Here is an 18,533-nt window from a genome sequence, read left to right on the forward strand (position 1 = left end):
AACTTTTTTTTTCACTTCCTCCTGATATAATTACTCTCCAACGTTTTTACTCTAAACCCGTCCTCCTCATTTTCCCCTCCAAATATTTAGCATGTTTTGTTTCCCACATATTCCCACATTCTTTTTAGCATGATTAATTGTTATCTGGTGATGGTGTATGCTATCATATAACTACATCATCATCATCATCATCGTCATCATCATCATCATCATCATCATCATCATCACCACCATCATCATCATCATCATCATCATCGTCGTCGTCATCTTCATCATCGTCATCATCATCATCATCATCATCATCATCATCATCATCATCATCATCATCATCATCATCATCATCATCATCATCCTCATTACATATTTTTTAAATTATCAAAATAGCATTTATTTTTCCACTTACCTTTAAAACTTTCTTCTGATAACTTGAGTAACTCAAAATAAATGATAATGTTTATTTTATGGAACAAATTGAAATATTTCCTAGATATTTCCATGAGTGCTGTGAAGGATAAACACCTGGTTTATTTACTCTTTTTAATCTCTTTAATATGCTCAGTAATGTTACTTGAAAGTAAATCGTATTCATTTCATGTTCTTTTGTAATTTATTGTGCAATAAGTGTGCCATTGGCATAGTTTGCTAAAACTTTAATTATGATTTCAAAAGGCTAGGCCGGATCAATGTAAAAAAAAAAAATCGTTGATTTTTAAGAGATTATGTAGCATACAAAGTAAGTGCACTCTGAAAAATTTTTTTTTTACTAAGAATATTGCTATAATCTTGTTGACAAATGTCCATACAATCCGTAATCAAATTTCTTAAATTTTGATAATATAAATCAAATAAATCTCAATCTTATATTGCAAGTTTTCTTTGTGCTATGTAGATCTATAAGGAGTCTATCTTGGCTTCTGTAGCATTGAACGGACAGTATCAATTGCTTTCTACCCTTTAGATAGGATGCAAGTCAATGGTAAAGTGCTTTCTTTCAGACTTAAAAGACCCAGCATTCCTATATCATATCACTGCTGGATGGACATGCATCAGAAAAATGAGCTTGACTGCAACTTGGACCGACATCAGTCCCTTTGCTTATTGTACAAGTAGCTCATCAACTGAGCTATTTAGAAGCACATAGCTATATTATCTGCATCACATTGTGTGTTATGTTGCATAGGAGATCAGAGTACAAGACCAAAGACGAAACTTATATCATTGAATTGATTAGGAAAAAAAAAAGCAACCCCCTCCCCCCCCAACAAATGAATTTAAAAATAGATCAATAATTTTTAAAAAAAAAAAGAGGGGGGGGGGGGGGGGGGGGGGGAGTGGATAAATAAAAGATGCGTCTTATGCGATTTTCTTTTCTGAAGCATTATACCATTTAATCATTGAGGTCTAACTTCCCCCCTACCCAAAATATAGTCTATAGAACTCATAATGTATCACATACTTATTTCTCTCTGGACTTCTAGCATTGACAATGAGGAGGGCATAGAAATTGAACAGCCGAGGCGTCCTGAGTAATAAAAACTTACAACTTATTTCTATGATTCTAAAATTCACCAGTTATATAATAATAATACTATTATTGTTGTTTTATTGGTGTTTTTTTTTGTTGGGTATTTCATATAAATGCGTTCACTTTTATCATTGGAATGATTTTCTTTCTTCTAATTAAATTTCTCATTTCAATTTCAACTTTATCATGAAAAAAAAAGGAAGGTCAAAATCACTTCAGATTCCACTTAATTGATATTTTGTTGTTTCACAGCTTGTCTATCCTCCAATTTCTATTTTCTGGATTGGATTTTGCTTTTGCTTTTTTGTCTTAATTCTCAATTTGTTCGTTATCAGTGAAAGGAAATTACAATAATGTAAAATAAAAGATTTCGAATGGTGTTTTAAAAAAAAAATGTTTGTTTAAACAAGGCTAAGTGTTTCTTCACAAAAAAGCAAGATGATTAAATAATTAAAGATAATTAAATGATTTATTATATCTTGAATGAAAATACACACACATTCAGAACATTCCAAGTAGAGATACTGTAAACTTATTTTGCAGAACTTTGCAATGTTAATGTACTAGATTGGTAAAGAATGATACGAGTTTTTAAAAAAAATGAGAATGGATATACACATTAATTGTTATGATTATATTGTTATTTTGGTCAGATTTCTAAATTAAGCACCAAGCGCTCATCCTTTATTATTTTCTCTTTTATTTATTTATATATTCATTTCTTTATTCTATTTAATTCTTACTTATTTATATCTTTCTTTCTTGTCTTTTGTTTTTAATTGTTTATATTATATGTAACCCACTGCAACAATCTGGTATTACATCAGAATAAAATGGCTGGAGAAAATTGAGTTTAAAGTTAAGATGATCAAAATTAGCAATTCATTATAAAAAAACGGTTAACGAAGCAAAAACCAGTCTCTGAAAAGAATGCATTAATTATAATTCAAGTTAAACATATAATAAAATTGTAAGCATCATGTTCATCCCGATATAATACCATTTTGAGACGACTGGTCACATGTAATATGAAAGTTTCTGGAATTGTTTTTAATTCTCTTTGGGAAAGAGGGAAAAATTTATACTTGAGAAATATTCCTTTCACCAAGGTGATAGTCCCTGTGGAACAAAACATGGCCTGGCTTGATGATATTTTGTAAAATATCACCTTGTTGATTCTGCTTATTCCTCTCCTTACCAACTACATATAGGAAAATTGTCACATTCGTTACGATACAACCAATAATTTTCTCATTCAAATTTCTTTCATGCATCATAAAATTTAAAGAAAATGAACAGTGTGGTGTAGAACATGTTTTGCTAAAGAAATTATGTATCGCAAGAACTTGACTGCTATTGTGTTTGATTGATAAAAATATATATTTTTGTTTTAGTTGTGTGGGAAGTTTTGAGGAAAATCCTGAAAATGGCTGGTAAGGAGAGGGTTAAGGGAATCATTTGTTTTCAGCAATATTTATATTACACAGGTTCCATTTCTACTACTGAATAATTCATCGTAAGCTGTGCGTTATACAAGGTCATCACTATATTTCAAAGAGTTGATCTTTGTCAAAAAAAAAGACAAAACAAATAAAAAAACATCAATGAAACCTAAAATATATACCATTATTATTTCGTCAAGTGTACCAAGACACATTGTATATCATAAACATTATCATGCACTTTATGTGTCATTCTGTGTTTAAAAATAAATAATGTTGCAAATATTATCTTTTTGTGCTTATTTTGGTCTACATGTAACATGATGTCTTAATGTTTCTTATTAATAATATGGAACACGCTTTGCATTATTCGGTATTTTGTATGTTTAATTCTAATAATAGATTTTTTAAAAAGACAAAAACAAAACAAAACAAAGAATGCTAAACAAAAAACAAGATGTGTGAAAGGTTTATTTCTTTATTCACTCTATAAGTTGGACGACTTTTATAAATTGTGTCTTGATAACAAGAAAAAGAAGAGAAAAAAAAGGAAATTGAAAAAAGAAAACGACAAAAAAATAATTGAAATTGTAGTAAATCGTTTAACACTTTCAAGCAATAATTAAAAAAAAAAAAAAAAAAAGAAAGAAAAAAAAGAAAAAGTAGTCCTTCAGAGCCAATAATAGGCCCGTGGAACTGGAGTTTATCACCGTTTCTGTAGCGTGAAATGGACAATAACAATTGTTTGCTATCCTTTGGAAAGGACGCTAGTCTATCGCAAAGTACTTTCCACCAGATCTAACAGACCCAGCTACTCAATCACTGCTGTGTGGACAGGGGGATCAGAAAAAAATCTCGACTGCCACTGGAATCAATCACAGTCTCTTTGCATGTGACCCTCGCTCTACCAACTGAACTATTGAGTCCCCAATAATTCAAAAGATACCATTTATATGCTCAATACCACATTGTCTTTCTTATAATAACATCTATGCCTAGAGGTACACAATGAACACTATGATATTAATACAAATTTGTCCAATAGTGAAAATTGTTCCTTTTATTTTTATTGTTACTTTTTATTTTACAGATTTCACCTCAAACTAGTTATTTACCAATTTACCAAAATATTAACTTTCATTTTCTATTTCTTATTTTTTTTTATATTAGCACTCCTCCCACTCGAAGTGCAGCTTTTGAAGAATTCAAGAGTGACAGGGGAAGCGAGATTAACCGTATTTTGATTGAAAACAAAGGTAAGTAAACAGAGTTGTAAAGATGATGCATATCGTAATGTTATAAAATCAGCCGTTTTGAAGAGTTGATTTGTAGGGGGGGGGGGGGGGGGGGGGATCATTACATTGCCACTGTCACTGGGCATTTATATAAATTGTCTCTCACTGCAGGCATTACGGAGTTATAGTTAGACACCGAAGCTCGCCTAACGAACGACTTGCCCAACACGTGACCATTTTTTTTCTCGCGTCCTCTCGTCTAATCTCGTCACTCCCGAATAGAAAGAGGAGGCGGAGCTCATATGATATAACGCAATGAAAGTTCTGTCCGATGACGGGTGGGGGGATATCACCTCTCCAAAACTTACCTTATTATATGAGATCTTGAGATTCTTATCCAATCATCGATTGCTCGTTTGACAGTTCGCTTGTGAACAGTTAGGAGACCATCTCTTGATTTATGGGCAGGCGGCTTTGCGTAAAGGCGGTGAGTGTTGTATACATCAAAGAGTACCGCTGACCGATGGGTAAATAGTGGTTGTGTAACCCAAAAGCCCTGCCGTCTCGACTGCAAGGTCTTGTATGTAATAGTTGCGTCACCATCTCAAGGCTCAGGAATTAATTAGTGAGCTGATTCAAACAATGTGGGTTTCAAATTTATCGTATACGTAATCATTTGGAAGCTACAGAGAAAGGTGTTTTTGTGTAATCCCTTTCACACACACACACACCGCGCGCGCGCACACACACACACACACACACACACAAACATACACAAACAATACACAAACAATACACATCCCTGGTCATCGATTGCCTATATTATTAATGTTAATATATACATCCCATGCTGATTGTCACTACCCCCCCCCCCCCCCCCCCCCCCCCCCCCCCCCCCCAACCATTTCCACCATCCAAGTACCAGCGGCCTTTTCTCTTTGATTTCGTATCATGGTCTACCCGAAGCCCAACACCTCGATCGTTTGTGGGTCAACCCACCCCCCCCCCCCTCCCCCACCTTCCCCCGTAATCAATTTATAATTTTCTCTCTGTATAGAGCGCCACATGCACAATTATATACTATTGAATGACACTGACCTTGCCCTCCCCTAACACAAGCCAACAGCAACCCAAGCTATCCTCTATCACGTGACCTTAGATCCGATGCTGCATACCGCTTGAGAGTCTTCACTATCCAGATCTCGTTCATGGTCACGTGAGAAGGCTATATCCGTTCGGGTTCGGCGTTCGGGTTCGGCGTTCGACCCGATTTCGTTAAAAGCCCATTAACTCACTCAACCCTAACACCGACTATATCAGTCGTTTACCCAGGTTATTTTTACCCAATGCCTATTTATTACATTTTTCGGAGACAAATTATAGGCTTAGTATTATAGGCTAATGTCTTTAGTTTTTACATGGTAATGGTAGCTGAATAAAATATCTATCTACATGCTCATTTTTAATACAATTTTTTCCAATTTTAAAAAAAGTTGTAAAAATCTCTAGGTGCAATGCTATTATGACGATATTTTCTATTATTATTACTATTATTTATCATTATATTATTATTATTATTATTATTATTATTATTATTATTATTATTATTATTATTATTATTATTATTATTATTATTATTATTATTATTATTATTATTAACATCATCATCATTATTATTATTTCTATTATTATTATTATTATTATTATTATTATTATTATATTATTATTATTATTATTATTATTATTATTATTATTATTATTATCATTATCATCATTATTAGTCTTGATATTATCATCATTATTATTATTTCTATTATTATTATTATTATTATTATTATTATTATTATTATTATTATTATTATTATTATTATTATTATTATTATTATTATTATCATTATCATCATTATTAGTCTTGATATTATCATCATTATTATTATAATTATTATTATTCGGCACCTCTATTTCATTACCCAGAATACTTGGCCAATTCCAAGAGGACGTACTCGGACCTGGCCAAACAGATGAACAACCTGAAAATGAACATTGATACATCCAGACAACGATTGGACGAACTCAAAGAACTACGAGAATCAGAGGGTAAGTAAGGAGGCTTAGATTAGCCTTTCTCACCAATACAATATTCCTTATCCCTCTGCTTTGCAGCCAACACTGTCATGTTTGTGACGAGCCCTGTAGTTGGTTGAATGCTCTGACCATTGTTTTAAACTGCTCTTCTGCAGGGATCCTGATAGCTCAATTCGGAGAGCATTCACTTAAATAAATGGGATCAGTTCTGCGAAACTTCAAGATTTTTTCCTTTCCTTCCTGTCTCCCCATAGTGATTGAGTTGTGGGGTTTATTAGAACCTGTGGAAAGTACTTTGCGATAAATTAGCACCCTATCCAAAAGACAGAAAGCAATTCATAGTGTCTGTTTAGTGCTATAGAAACCCGGTTAAACTCTGGTTGGCTGCATGGGCCCAGAATGTCTAAAGGAAGGCTCTTCTGTTAGTGATGAGAAATTTAGGGAAGAGAGAAGAGTCAGATGAAATCAGAGAATAATTATAAATTTACTAGTTTATAAAAGTGGTGCGATTTATTAGAGACATTCATATTTCGTTCTCTATTTTGGTAATCACCGTCTTCATGCCTCATCAGGTCCCATTTTGAACGAGGACGGAGACATTGTAATCAGTGAGGACGAGTTCAAGGAAATCACCAAACTGAGGGAGTTGAAGAATTCCTACAGGTTAAAAAGGCATGACCTCGCCAAGACAGAGTCAGAGGTCAAATACTGCCAGAAATTGGTGGATCAGTGCAGACTGGAATTGATACAAGGTCTGTTGTCCTCTTTTTAATCTCTCTCTCTGTCTCTCTCTCTCTCTCTATCTCTCTCTCTTTCATTCTCTCTCTCTATCTCTATCTCTCTCTCTTTCTCTCTCTCTCTCTCTCTCTCTATCTCTCTCTCTTTCATTCTCTCTCTCTCTCTCTCTCTCTCTCTCTCTCTCTCTCTCTCTCTCTCTCTCTCTCTCTCTCGCACTCTGTCCCTCCCTCTCGCTTTAGTTTTTTCTTCTTATTTTCATGACACGATAATATCAGCTATATAAAAAATTGGAAACCAGATACATGCACATTCTCTTACTGGACTCGTGAGTAAAATGAGTACCTGGTCATTTGCATCTCGTCTTACCGGTGTGATGTCTCATTCTCCATGTTTAGTGATGTTGTTGGCTTGGGACCTTTGTAAAGTGCTTTAAGCACAATAATGTGAATATTGAGATAATTTTGAAAAAGACGATAAACTTCTTTTTAAATGAACAAAGTCACACTAATTAATGACATGCATATGACATAAAGAAGATGCGTGCTGTTGTCAAGTTGGATTCATTAGAATTTATGTTCATCACTCAATTTTTGAGCGGCTATGTTGTCTTGTGGTATGACACTCGCTTTCGGATCAGAAGGTCCTGGGTTCGAGCCTCGTGCTCGACGCATAGTTGAGTCCTTGGAAAAGGCTCTTTACTCTCATTCTGTCACCTTACTCAGGTGTAAAATGAGTACCTGACCGTTAACAGCCTTGTCTTTGTCCAAAAAATTGCAATATCGCCTAACAGGAGTCATGTCCCGTCCTACATGTTAAATGTTGCTGTTGACCAGGGGCCCTTTGTAAAGCGCTTTGAGCACATTTAGTGGATATTGCACTATATAAAGCTCAATTAAAAATTTTATTTTTTTTCTTTGCGTTTTTCCATATTTGTTCCATATCCTAACCTTTGGCAGAATATATGGCATCATATAATAATATGGGGCTTATATCGGATATCGTCATTCATGAAAATCTGGCACTGAATCATATACAGAGCTGCCAACCTACCGCAAAAAATGCGGAATTGTACGCATTTTCAGCGATTGTACGCGTGTACGCATTTCCCCCAAGATTGTACCCATTCATATTATTACTGGCCTATTGAGAAACCTTGGTGACCAAATGGATATTCATATATTTTTTGACCAATTATGATCTTCATGCTGGGAGGTAGAATTCTGAAAGGATTGGATTATAGTCTTGGGAACATCATTGTTGCTGCAATTGAGCTTGTGCGGTGTGACTTTATATAAGTATACCTTCCTCTTACTTTCACGATGGTTAGTTTCCATCGATTTCAGGTTTGTACCCATTTTTATGAAATTTCCCCCATTTTGAGGTCCCATTGTACACATTCTCATCAGATGGGGTTGGCAGCTGTACATATACTATTTCCAGATTTGTTTTCAGCCTTGTTTATCGAATTTATGATTTAATTATAATGTAATTCTTGTCTTTCTAATAGAATTTGACAAATGGTACAGTGAGAGTTTCCTGAGCGCCTCTGAAGAGTACCAAACCAGTCTGGGTGTGGGTAGCGGTGTCAGACCAGGTGTCATGTTGCCCATCACAAGCCTGGCGGTATGGATTATTGTCATTGTCTGTTGCCGTTGTCGTCGTTGTCATCATCATCATCATCATCATCATCATCATCATCATCATCATAATCTTCATCTTCATCAATATCATCATCATCATCATCATCATCATCATCATCATCATCATCATCGTCATCTTCATCTTCATCATTATCATCATCATCATTATTATCATCATCATCTTCATCTTCATCAATATCATCATCATCATCATCATCATCATCATCATCATCATCATCATCATCGTCATCATCATCATCTTCATCAACATCATCTTATAATCTTAAACACCACTCATCACAGCTCTCATTGTAAACATCGTCATCATACTCATCATCATCATCATCATCACAGCATTTACAAGATATATTTTTTCCACTGTAATTGTTCATTATATTTAAAATTGGTTAAACTTAACATTTCAGACTAAATTTCTTTCACACTAAACTTTAAAGGAAACAATTGCATTTCAAAATTGCATCTAAACATATAATTCTTGATTTCTTTTTGTTGTTGTTGTTGTTGTTGCGGGATCCAGAATGAAGACGAGCAAGAGAAATTTGAACGACTTCAATTGGAATTGATGATGAACAACCCCGAGTCTGCGGCTTTCTATAACGCTCAGATGAGAACATCCAGGAGGGTATGTTGTTCATATTCATTGTTTGAAAACTTGTTTTTTTTAAGGGTTTTATGGTCATGGTGCTTGTAACAATTTTATGTCATTTCAGTCTCATCTCATGTAGTTCCATATCTGAAGCAGACGTCGGAGGTCATCTTCCGCCAAGCTGATCTATCTCTTGCCAATTCTATTAAAGCAGCGCCACCTTTCTCAGCTTCATCTGTCCAAGTTCTTATCCCTTTCAAATACGTTATTCTTTGTCTTCCTCTTATTCTTTTTCCATTCATCTTTCCAGTCAAGGCGAGTATTTCCAAACCAGGGTGGTGGATAATGTGTCCTAAAAATTCCATTTGGCGTTTGATGATTTTTGTTATCAGTGATCTTTTTCTGTTTGCCATTTCTAAAATTTCTTCATTTCTTTTCCTTTCCATCCATGACACCCTCATCATTCTTCTGTAAAACCACATTTCCACTGCCTCCAGTCTTTTAACCATGGTCTTGTTTATGGTCCAGCTCTCACAACCATATAGCAGCACAGACAGTACATAGCAATCCAGAACTTTGATTTTTGTTTTCATGCTAATATTCCTGTTTTTCATAATTGTATGCAGCTGGTTGAATGCATTCTTCGCCATACCTATTCTTTTCTTTATTTCACAATCTGATTTTCCATTGGATGTTACATTGAAGCCTAAATATTTGAAACATTCAACTTGTTGTATTGTTTGTCCTCTGCTTGTTATTACACAGGCTGGTGGGTTATTATTTTTAGATACCGTCATACATTCTGTTTTAGATATATTCAGTTCCAGTCCCATATTTTCACTACTCCTGACTACAACATCCAGTAATTCTTGTAGTTCATGTTCAGATTCTGCCAGTAGAACCGTATCATCTGCATACCTCAGATTTGTTACATTCTTTCCTCCAATACACACCCCCTTCTTATGTTCGATATCTCTTAATATCATTTCACTATAGAGGTTGAATAAATCTGGAGACAAAACACACCCCTGCCTAACTCCTCTTCTAATAGGTGTAAAACTGCTTAGTTCGTTGTCAACACGCATTGCTGCTTCTTGTTCCCAGTACAAATTCCTTAATATTCTTAAATCTTTACCATCAATGTCCAAGGATGATAGAATTTTGAATAGTTTTTCGTGTTGTACTTTATCAAAGGCTTTTGAATAGTCGATGAAACACATATACAGATCTTTATTTACTTCAATACATCTTTCCATCAGCATTGATAATGTGAATATTCCATTTCTGGTACCCTTGTCCTCAACAAAACCAAATTGCATCTCCCCAATTTCAGGTCGTATTTTATTTCTTATTCTTAGTAAAATTATCTTCAAAAGAATTTTTGTGAGGTGGCTCATTAGGCTAATAGTTCTGTGTTGTTCACAATCAACTGCCCCTGGCTTTTTTGGTAGTGCTATAAAAATGGATCGTTTCATATCAGTTGGCATTTTTCCTGTGTCATACACTTGATTTAGAAGGTTTGTGATGAATTCAATCCCCCATTCACCCAGGCCAGTCAAGGCTTCAATTGTTATGGCATCAGGTCCTGCAGCTTTTCCATTTTTCATGCTTTTCATGACGTTCCTAACTTCATCTTTCATTATAGAAGGCCCTTCCAGTTCTTTTATCATAGGCATTTCTCCTCGATTATCAAAAAAAAGTTCTTCAATATATTCTGACCATCTGTTTAGAATGCAGTCTTTGTCCATGATGGTGTTTCCACGCTTGTCTTTGATGCATCCACTTTTAGCACCTGATTTAGTTTTGTTTGTCACTTCTTTGATTTTCTGATGGAAGAATTTGCCATTTTTTTCTTTGCAGGACATTATATAGTGACATTGTTCATTTATCCAGTCTTCTTTAGCTTCGTTGCATTTTCTTTTTATCTGCCTGTTCAGAGTCTTGTATTTTTCTTCCTGATTTTTGGCCTTTCTTCTCTCATTCATTAGTTCTAATATCTCTGGAGTAATCCATTTCTTCTTCTGCAACTTAAGTGTGGTTGGAACATTTTCTTCTAATGATGCAGCAACACTGTCTTTAAACTGCTCATATTTCTCTTCTATATCTGTTAGTTCTCCAAGCACTTCAAACTTGTTTCTTACTGATAGTTCAAATTTTTCTTGTATCTTCTGTTCCTCCCGGAGAATGTCTAGTTGGTATTTAGGTTTAGCCTTTGCTCTTTTGCAGATTTTCAATTTAACTCGTATGGGGCATAGCACAGGTATATGATCGCTGTTACAGTCAGCCCCTGGCATAGATTTGGCATACAAAACCGAGTTTCGGAAACGTTTGCTGATGAGTATGTAATCTATTTGGTTTCTCACTCCATCTCCAGGACTTTTCCATGTCCACTTCCTTCTATTGTGGTTTGTTGACCAAGTATTTGTGATTGTCAGATCATGTTGACGGCACCATTGAATAAGACGATCACCTCTGTCATTTTTGTCTCCCAGACCATGTGGGCCCACAATATCTTCTATTCTTTCTCGGCCCACCTTGGCATTAAAATCGCCCATGATGAGTTTTATGTCTGAAGACTTAAACTGATGCATTGCTTTATCTATTTGTTGATAGAAATTTTCCACTTCTTCATCATTGTGACTGGTGGTTGGGGCGTATATTTGTAAAATATCAAAATCAAAAGGTTTTGCTTGTAGTTTGATTGCCATTACTCTGTCTGATATGGGCCAGAATCCTTTGACTGCTCGCGCCGTTTTATTATCTAGTATAATTCCAACTCCCCTTTGGTGTTCTCCTCCTCCTGAGTATATAATTTTACAGTCATCATAATTAAGTTCTCCTGCTCCTTTCCATCTAACTTCTGATAATCCTAAAACATTGATATTCAATCTCTTCATTTCCATAACTACATTTGCTAATTTCAGTACTATTAGAAATAAGGGCAAGGCAAGACTAGACTGTATTTTGATCATATCATACTGTTGGTAATAACGATACGAACGGAAAGGTGAAAATGGAAATTCTTAGGATGTAATGATACACACACACACACATACAGATACTCGCATACACACACACAAACACACATACACCCACATACAAACACACACACGCATACACACAGACACAAATTTTTGCCTATAATGTTTTAACTATAATCTATAATGCCAATGTAATATAACTAGACCTGTAAATTCTCAGTCAATTAACTGAAATCAGTCAATTTGTCAAATTCAAATATTTAAAAAAAGGAAAGAAAGAAAGAAATAAATAAAAAAAGAAAGAATTCACAAATCATAGTCCATGACCGTAAAGTAATTAGGAGTGTTCCACAGCGCTACGCATAGCTCATGGGGACCGTTTATATTAACGATGTATATATTGCCAAGACTAAGCGACGCTTTTTATAAAAGGCGTGTCTGAACACTTCCCTGGGTATTTTCACACATCCTTCGTTAAATTATTTTTTCACTTTCCAAACCCGTCGTGATCCCAACTGTAGCCAATTTTAATTGAGCCACCGAGCGATAAATTTCACTGTTTCATCTAAGCCAAAATTGACCACATTTACCTGGTGAGTCTCAAAACTATGATAAAGTAAATTGCGAATGCCAGAAGTACGTTATGTAGACACCTTCAAATCGAAAGTTAGGATAGATTGCTAACAAGCACATTTCGATTGCCTCACGTTGTAAACAAACTGGTTGATCGTTTCTTCACTGATTGAGTACCTGATTATAAGGAACAATGGTAAGTAGCCTAATTAATTCCCATGCAAATCAGGACGTTTTCTGCCATTGTTTTGCTCAAGCCCAAGCGAGCTTGCTGTTTTGTGGCGGTTTACCTTCATTTCGATTCTTTGAATTTTTCCGCTACGCCTGCCGAAGTTTCTTCTTGATAATTCACTTCTACTTAATAATTCAGTGTATTGGCCTGAAGTCATATTTATTTAAGTTTTTTTTTTCTGTCATTTACTGATTGAAAATCAAGTTTGCTCATTGCTACATTATTCTAATGTTCTCACAATGGCTGAGCTGTTCGTGGATCGCAATTCAATTCAGACTTGTCGAGCATCGATAAAGATGTGAGGAATAAATTCAATTGGTCATGGCTAGAAGTTAAAGATGATAATGGTGATTATTTTTCTGACTATGTCAAAAAAATTCCAGAGGCAGGAATATGGCTTTGATGAAGTCATCTTTACCTATATGAATGACATGCTTATTTAGCATTCCTTCTACATCAAATTATGGCAGTCATACTTCCAGTAAGAAATAACACCCACCATTTTAATGTATTGTATTTATCACTCTGCTCTCCAATGATGCCCTTATTTAAAAAAAAATAATTGAATCTTCAGTTTGTCGAGTTTCAGTCAATTTTTATAGAGCTCATTTACAGGTCTATATAACATATTTTCTTTTCTTGTTTACCCAAAGAAGGCCAAAGGCTGAAACGTCGTTTTCTTTGTGTTGTATCTTTTATAATAAGAGTAATTTTTACTCCCTTTATTTTACTATACATTTTATTGACTCATTTAGGCATCTGTTGATCTTAAGATGGGAACAGTTACTGTACAGCGCGTACTGTTCCCATCCAGAGCCTTCCATTTCCACCTTTTTGTTAGCATTTTCACGATCCCAGGCTTTAGGCAGCTTCCACCACTCTCTTCTTTTCCCGTAATAATAATAAATAGCATTTAAATAGGGAGTAACCATGACTTGGTCATGTTCTGTGCACTTAGAATTGTTTTTAACGGCAGGGCTAAGTGCTTTCACAGAGAGAGAGAGAGAGCAATAACAGCGATGCGACTCAAGCCTCTAATGCAGTGTATTGATAGCAATACTCAGTTTGACTGAGTCATTTCATTTATATGATGCTGAATAAGCTTCTTATACAATGTATTGATATCAATATTAAGTTTGACTGATCTCATTCCATTTATATGATGCTGAAGAAGATTCTAATACAGTTTATTGATATCAATTTATATGATGCTAAAGAAGAAGAAAATTCAAAGTCTACAGAGCAGCCATGTACAAAATAACAGCCATCACGGTAGATACCTGGTAACAGATAAAATGTTTAACATAAGTATGGATACAATGTCGACCTACTTTTATTGCTGGGGTAACCTGGTACACTGATGAGGTCTTCGATGCACTCCTACCATTATGTGTGGCCTTGGACCTAGTTCATTGGTTATTGGGCACTGTTCTTACTGCAACCGAGAGTGGTCTTAATCACTTCATAGATAATTTCCATCACATATATTTTTTAAAAAGCTTAGAAAGTTAAAAAAAAAAAACCCCAAAAAAATCCCTAACCAAACCCAACAACAAAATAGAACCAAAAAAAAAAACACAAAAAAAAATAAATAAATAAAAATAAATAAAAATAGGACAATAATAAAAACCCAAAAACAAAACAAACAAATCGCCCCCCCCCTTCCCCAAATATAATAATAAAAAGCAAAAACAAAGCATAACAAAAAAGAAAGAAAAAAACAAAACAACAACTAAAAACATCAACAAACAAAATCCCACTAAATTGTCATGATACAGATAATGTTAATTCATCTAATGCTGGATTCGCGTCATTTTTTTTTTTTTATTACAGAAAATCTACGGTGCAGCCATCAACCAACCCCAGCCCGCATTCCGACGCCAACCAGGAACACCCACCATGAGTTTTAGGAACCAACCCCCTGGTCTGATGCAGGTCCAGTATTGACCTGAGTCGTGAGGAATAAACTGTCTGTCAACAGATTTGGGATTGGACCATTACAAATGTAGATAAGATAAGAATAAGTTTATTGAATGAATTCATGAAATATATCTGTGATAATACTTTGTTAAACAGGGTGAATTTAAAAAAATGATTGATGCTATTGATGTTGTTAAAAATCATCCTTAATATTTTCTTTGCACACTTGATAAATCATATTTATCCACGTGTGTTCTGATTGAGTTGAAAATCTGATTCAACCCTTTAACGTCAAGCCTATTTTCATTTCGAAAAAAAAAATATTTTACAAAAATAATCTTCCATTATTTACTTGAAATGACTAGAGACCTAACCGTTATCATCGAGTCTCTTCATGAAAACGGTTAGATTTGTAGTTTTATTTAGCTAAAAAATGAGAGAAACTCAAACCTTGTCAGTAAAGGCTTAATACACTGTCTATGTTGAATCTTATCATTCCGTACAAAAAAGGTTGTCATTTTATTTGAGACATCCTTGTAATGTACCCGTTACCAACTCAAGTAAAACTATAGGAGGGTACAAAATTAAATGAGCAATAATTGAGTTTTCAATTAAATTAAAACTAATGATTTCTTTGGATATATTTGCACATCAAGTACTGTTTTTTTAAAAAAAGAAGTCTTCTCTGATAATTAAAAATCAACAACATAAAACCTAAGCATTACCAACAATGAAAATGAGGATTTTGCTTTTATTCAGTTTGTTTCTTCAACCTCTATTTGGCACCACCCTTTATATTACTATTAAAAGAGAATTGACAAAACATTTCAACCTTTCATGATTATCAACATAGTATTCCTGTTTTTCTATTTACCGTAATGCTTTCTACTCCCCCCAAAAAATGTTAATATATTTTCTTCAGGATCATGAATTAAATTTCCCGTGTTCTCTTTATCCAAAAAAAAAAAAGTAATTCTTCTTCTTCTTCTTTTTCTTCTTCTTTTTCCTTTTAAGTCTGTAACTTCAATTTTGAAGATTCCACAGACCACAGTATTTGTCTTTCATTGAAGATATGATGAGACTATTCCAGTTTCTCAATGTCGATGTCATGAACGAGTACATGTGGGTATCCACTCTTGAGATATGTTAAAGTAAATTGAAGTTATCTCTGTTCTTCCTTTCATTATTTATACAATTTAAATTAAAATTTAATATTTATATTTGTAACATCCACGGACAATCTGAAAGTGATGCAGCATTAATTACACCTGTTCGTATTATCGCAATGTTTGTCATTAAATTGTGACATATTATATATAATGTATAGTAAATAACTGACGATAGACTTTTAAACACAATTTGTAAGAGTGTTAATTTATTTAGGCTTGAGGGTGTATTTTTTCATTCACCAAAGTTAAAATCTTTTGTTACATAATATATTATTTTAGCAGTGGGTGAACACTATTATATTATGGGTTTCTAATTCGATCATTTAAAGCTCTACTCTTTGTCACGAAGACTTTAAATGAAAATAGATTTTTACCTAGGAAAACCCCACCTTTTTTACTTTTACAAGTTATGTATTGCATCGAGAGAATTCTTTATTTATTGTATTTATTTCTGAATTATGTATCTTGGCTTTTTATTCATCATAGGGATTCACCCAATTTCGGTTACAACTACTTTGTTTATATCGACAAAAAGAGAAAATGAAATCCATTAATAAAAGATATTAATTGTCATTTTATTATTCATGCAATGTTTTGACTACCCTGATATGAGTTGTGATGTGTGTGAAAGAGAGAGTGACTGAAAATAAATAAATTAAGTTCCTTATTCTTAGAATAACAAAGAATGTTGGAAAAAAAGTATTTTTTCATCCTTAGATATTTCGATGGTTGTATCTACCTTTTCTCCATTTATTTTGTATTCCACGATTTTATTAAGCTATGATAAAGCTATGTTTTACATGAATAAATGACTATTCTGAAAGTAAATGGAAATAAATCTTTGTTATTCATTGTTACTAATCTAATAGTATTGAATTAGCGAATTTCAATAAATAAGGTTTTTGTCTGATGCACCATTTAACGCTTCACGAGCATCAGTAAACCATTTTTACTGAAGGAAATAAGTATAAATAAAATATCTTTATAAAGTTTTAAAGGCGCTTGTGCTTGTGACCCCTCACCGTGCCTTTTCAATTTATACACAGAATTTATATTCAGAGAAATAGAGATGATGCACCGCGTAGTTGTGAATGGAAGGAATGTCAATAACTTGAGATATGCAGATGATACAGTACTACTGGCAACAAACAAAGAGGACCTGCAGAAACTGGTAAAAGAGACCAACAAAATAAGTAATAATTATGGAAAGAAAATTAATATACAGAAAACGAAAATAATGGTATTCACACGATTAGAAGAAAAAGCCAAAGCCATCATAACAGTAGATGGGAAAGCAATAGAACAAGTACAGGCTTATACAGGACAGTACATCACAGAAGATGGCAGATCTATTGTAGAGGTCAAAAGAAGGATCAGCATTACCAAAACAAACTTCATGAAAATAAGAAAAATACTCACTAGTTTAAAAATATCAACAAAAACAAAAGTACGTATGGCTAAATGTTATGTATGGTCCACATTCCTATATGCATGTGAAACATAGACCATAACGAAGGATATAGAAAGAAAAATTGATGCCTTTGAGATGTGGATATACCGAATAATTCTGAGAGTACCATGGACCAGAAAGAAATCAAACATTCTGGTTCTTATTGATGCAGGCCAAAGGTCCAGAAAACTGTTGGCAGAAGTTAAATGAGAAAACTGACTTATTATAGACACATTCGGAGACACAACATCATCCAAAAATCAGTGCTAGAAGGAAAAGTAGCAGGCAAAAAGGCACGGGGCAAACCAAGGAAGTCCTGGATAGAAAATGTGGAGGCAACAACTGGCAAAAAGATAATCAACTGCCCGGTAATGGCCCTTGAGCATGAAGAATGGCGTTCCATGACATTCAATCTCTGTAGGGAGACGGAACTCCGGTAAGTAAGTAAAGTGCTTGCAATAATGTAAGTGTAAGTTCGTTTCAGCGCCAGTGTAAAGAAAAACGATGTACAAGCCATCTCATTGTCAATTATCAAAAAATAAAAAGCAAGACATGGCAATGAGTCAGATCGAAGTACATCCTAAAAGTCCCAGACTGACACACCTCAGGACCTTATTGAAATAAGCATTTACATTTTTTTAAAAACCAAACAGGAATTGTATATAAATGAAGTATTGTATAAGAGGAAAGAATAATATCTGGTAATCCATCTGACTGTTTCCGTCTCAGCCAAAGGCTCCAGGCAGGCCAAACTAATTGCATCATTAGAAGGTGCAACATTTGTAATTTTGTCAAGGCAGTCCCAGTACTCAACTACTTCATGAAATACAATTAACATCTTTGCAAAAGAACCATATATTAAGATACAGTTTTGGTCTTTTAGGGGTTAGGCATATTAATTTTGAAAAAAAAAAAAGAAATAGGGGAAAAAAATGT

At 34.3% G+C, this 18,533-nt stretch overlaps 1 protein-coding gene across 4 annotated transcripts in view; it reads left to right on the forward strand.

Moving 5' to 3' along the window:
• The window catches only part of LOC144958631 (kinesin-like protein KIF9), a 54,811-nt gene extending 37,836 nt beyond the window's left edge, over positions 1–16,975 (forward strand). For 3 of the 4 annotated variants that reach the window (XM_078890730.1, XM_078890731.1, XM_078890729.1), the window contains 6 exons: positions 4,138–4,223; positions 6,177–6,299; positions 6,860–7,039; positions 8,533–8,648; positions 9,204–9,308; positions 14,892–16,975. In XM_078890730.1, the coding sequence (XP_078746856.1) occupies positions 4,138–4,223; positions 6,177–6,299; positions 6,860–7,039; positions 8,533–8,648; positions 9,204–9,308; positions 14,892–15,005 (724 nt within the window). In that variant the 3' untranslated portion in view covers positions 15,006–16,975. Of the gene's footprint in view, positions 1–1,478; positions 1,527–4,137; positions 4,224–6,176; positions 6,300–6,859; positions 7,040–8,532; positions 8,649–9,203; positions 9,309–14,891 lie in introns of all 4 variants that reach the window. The other variant, XM_078890728.1, reaches the window with a different exon arrangement.
• The last annotated feature ends 1,558 nt before the right edge of the window (positions 16,976–18,533 follow it).

The sequence above is a fragment of the Berghia stephanieae genome, chromosome 13, assembly GCF_034508935.2.
Source record: "Berghia stephanieae isolate SIO BIC M18660-M18661 chromosome 13, UCSD_Bste_1.3, whole genome shotgun sequence".
Taxonomy (NCBI): domain Eukaryota; kingdom Metazoa; phylum Mollusca; class Gastropoda; order Nudibranchia; family Aeolidiidae; genus Berghia; species Berghia stephanieae.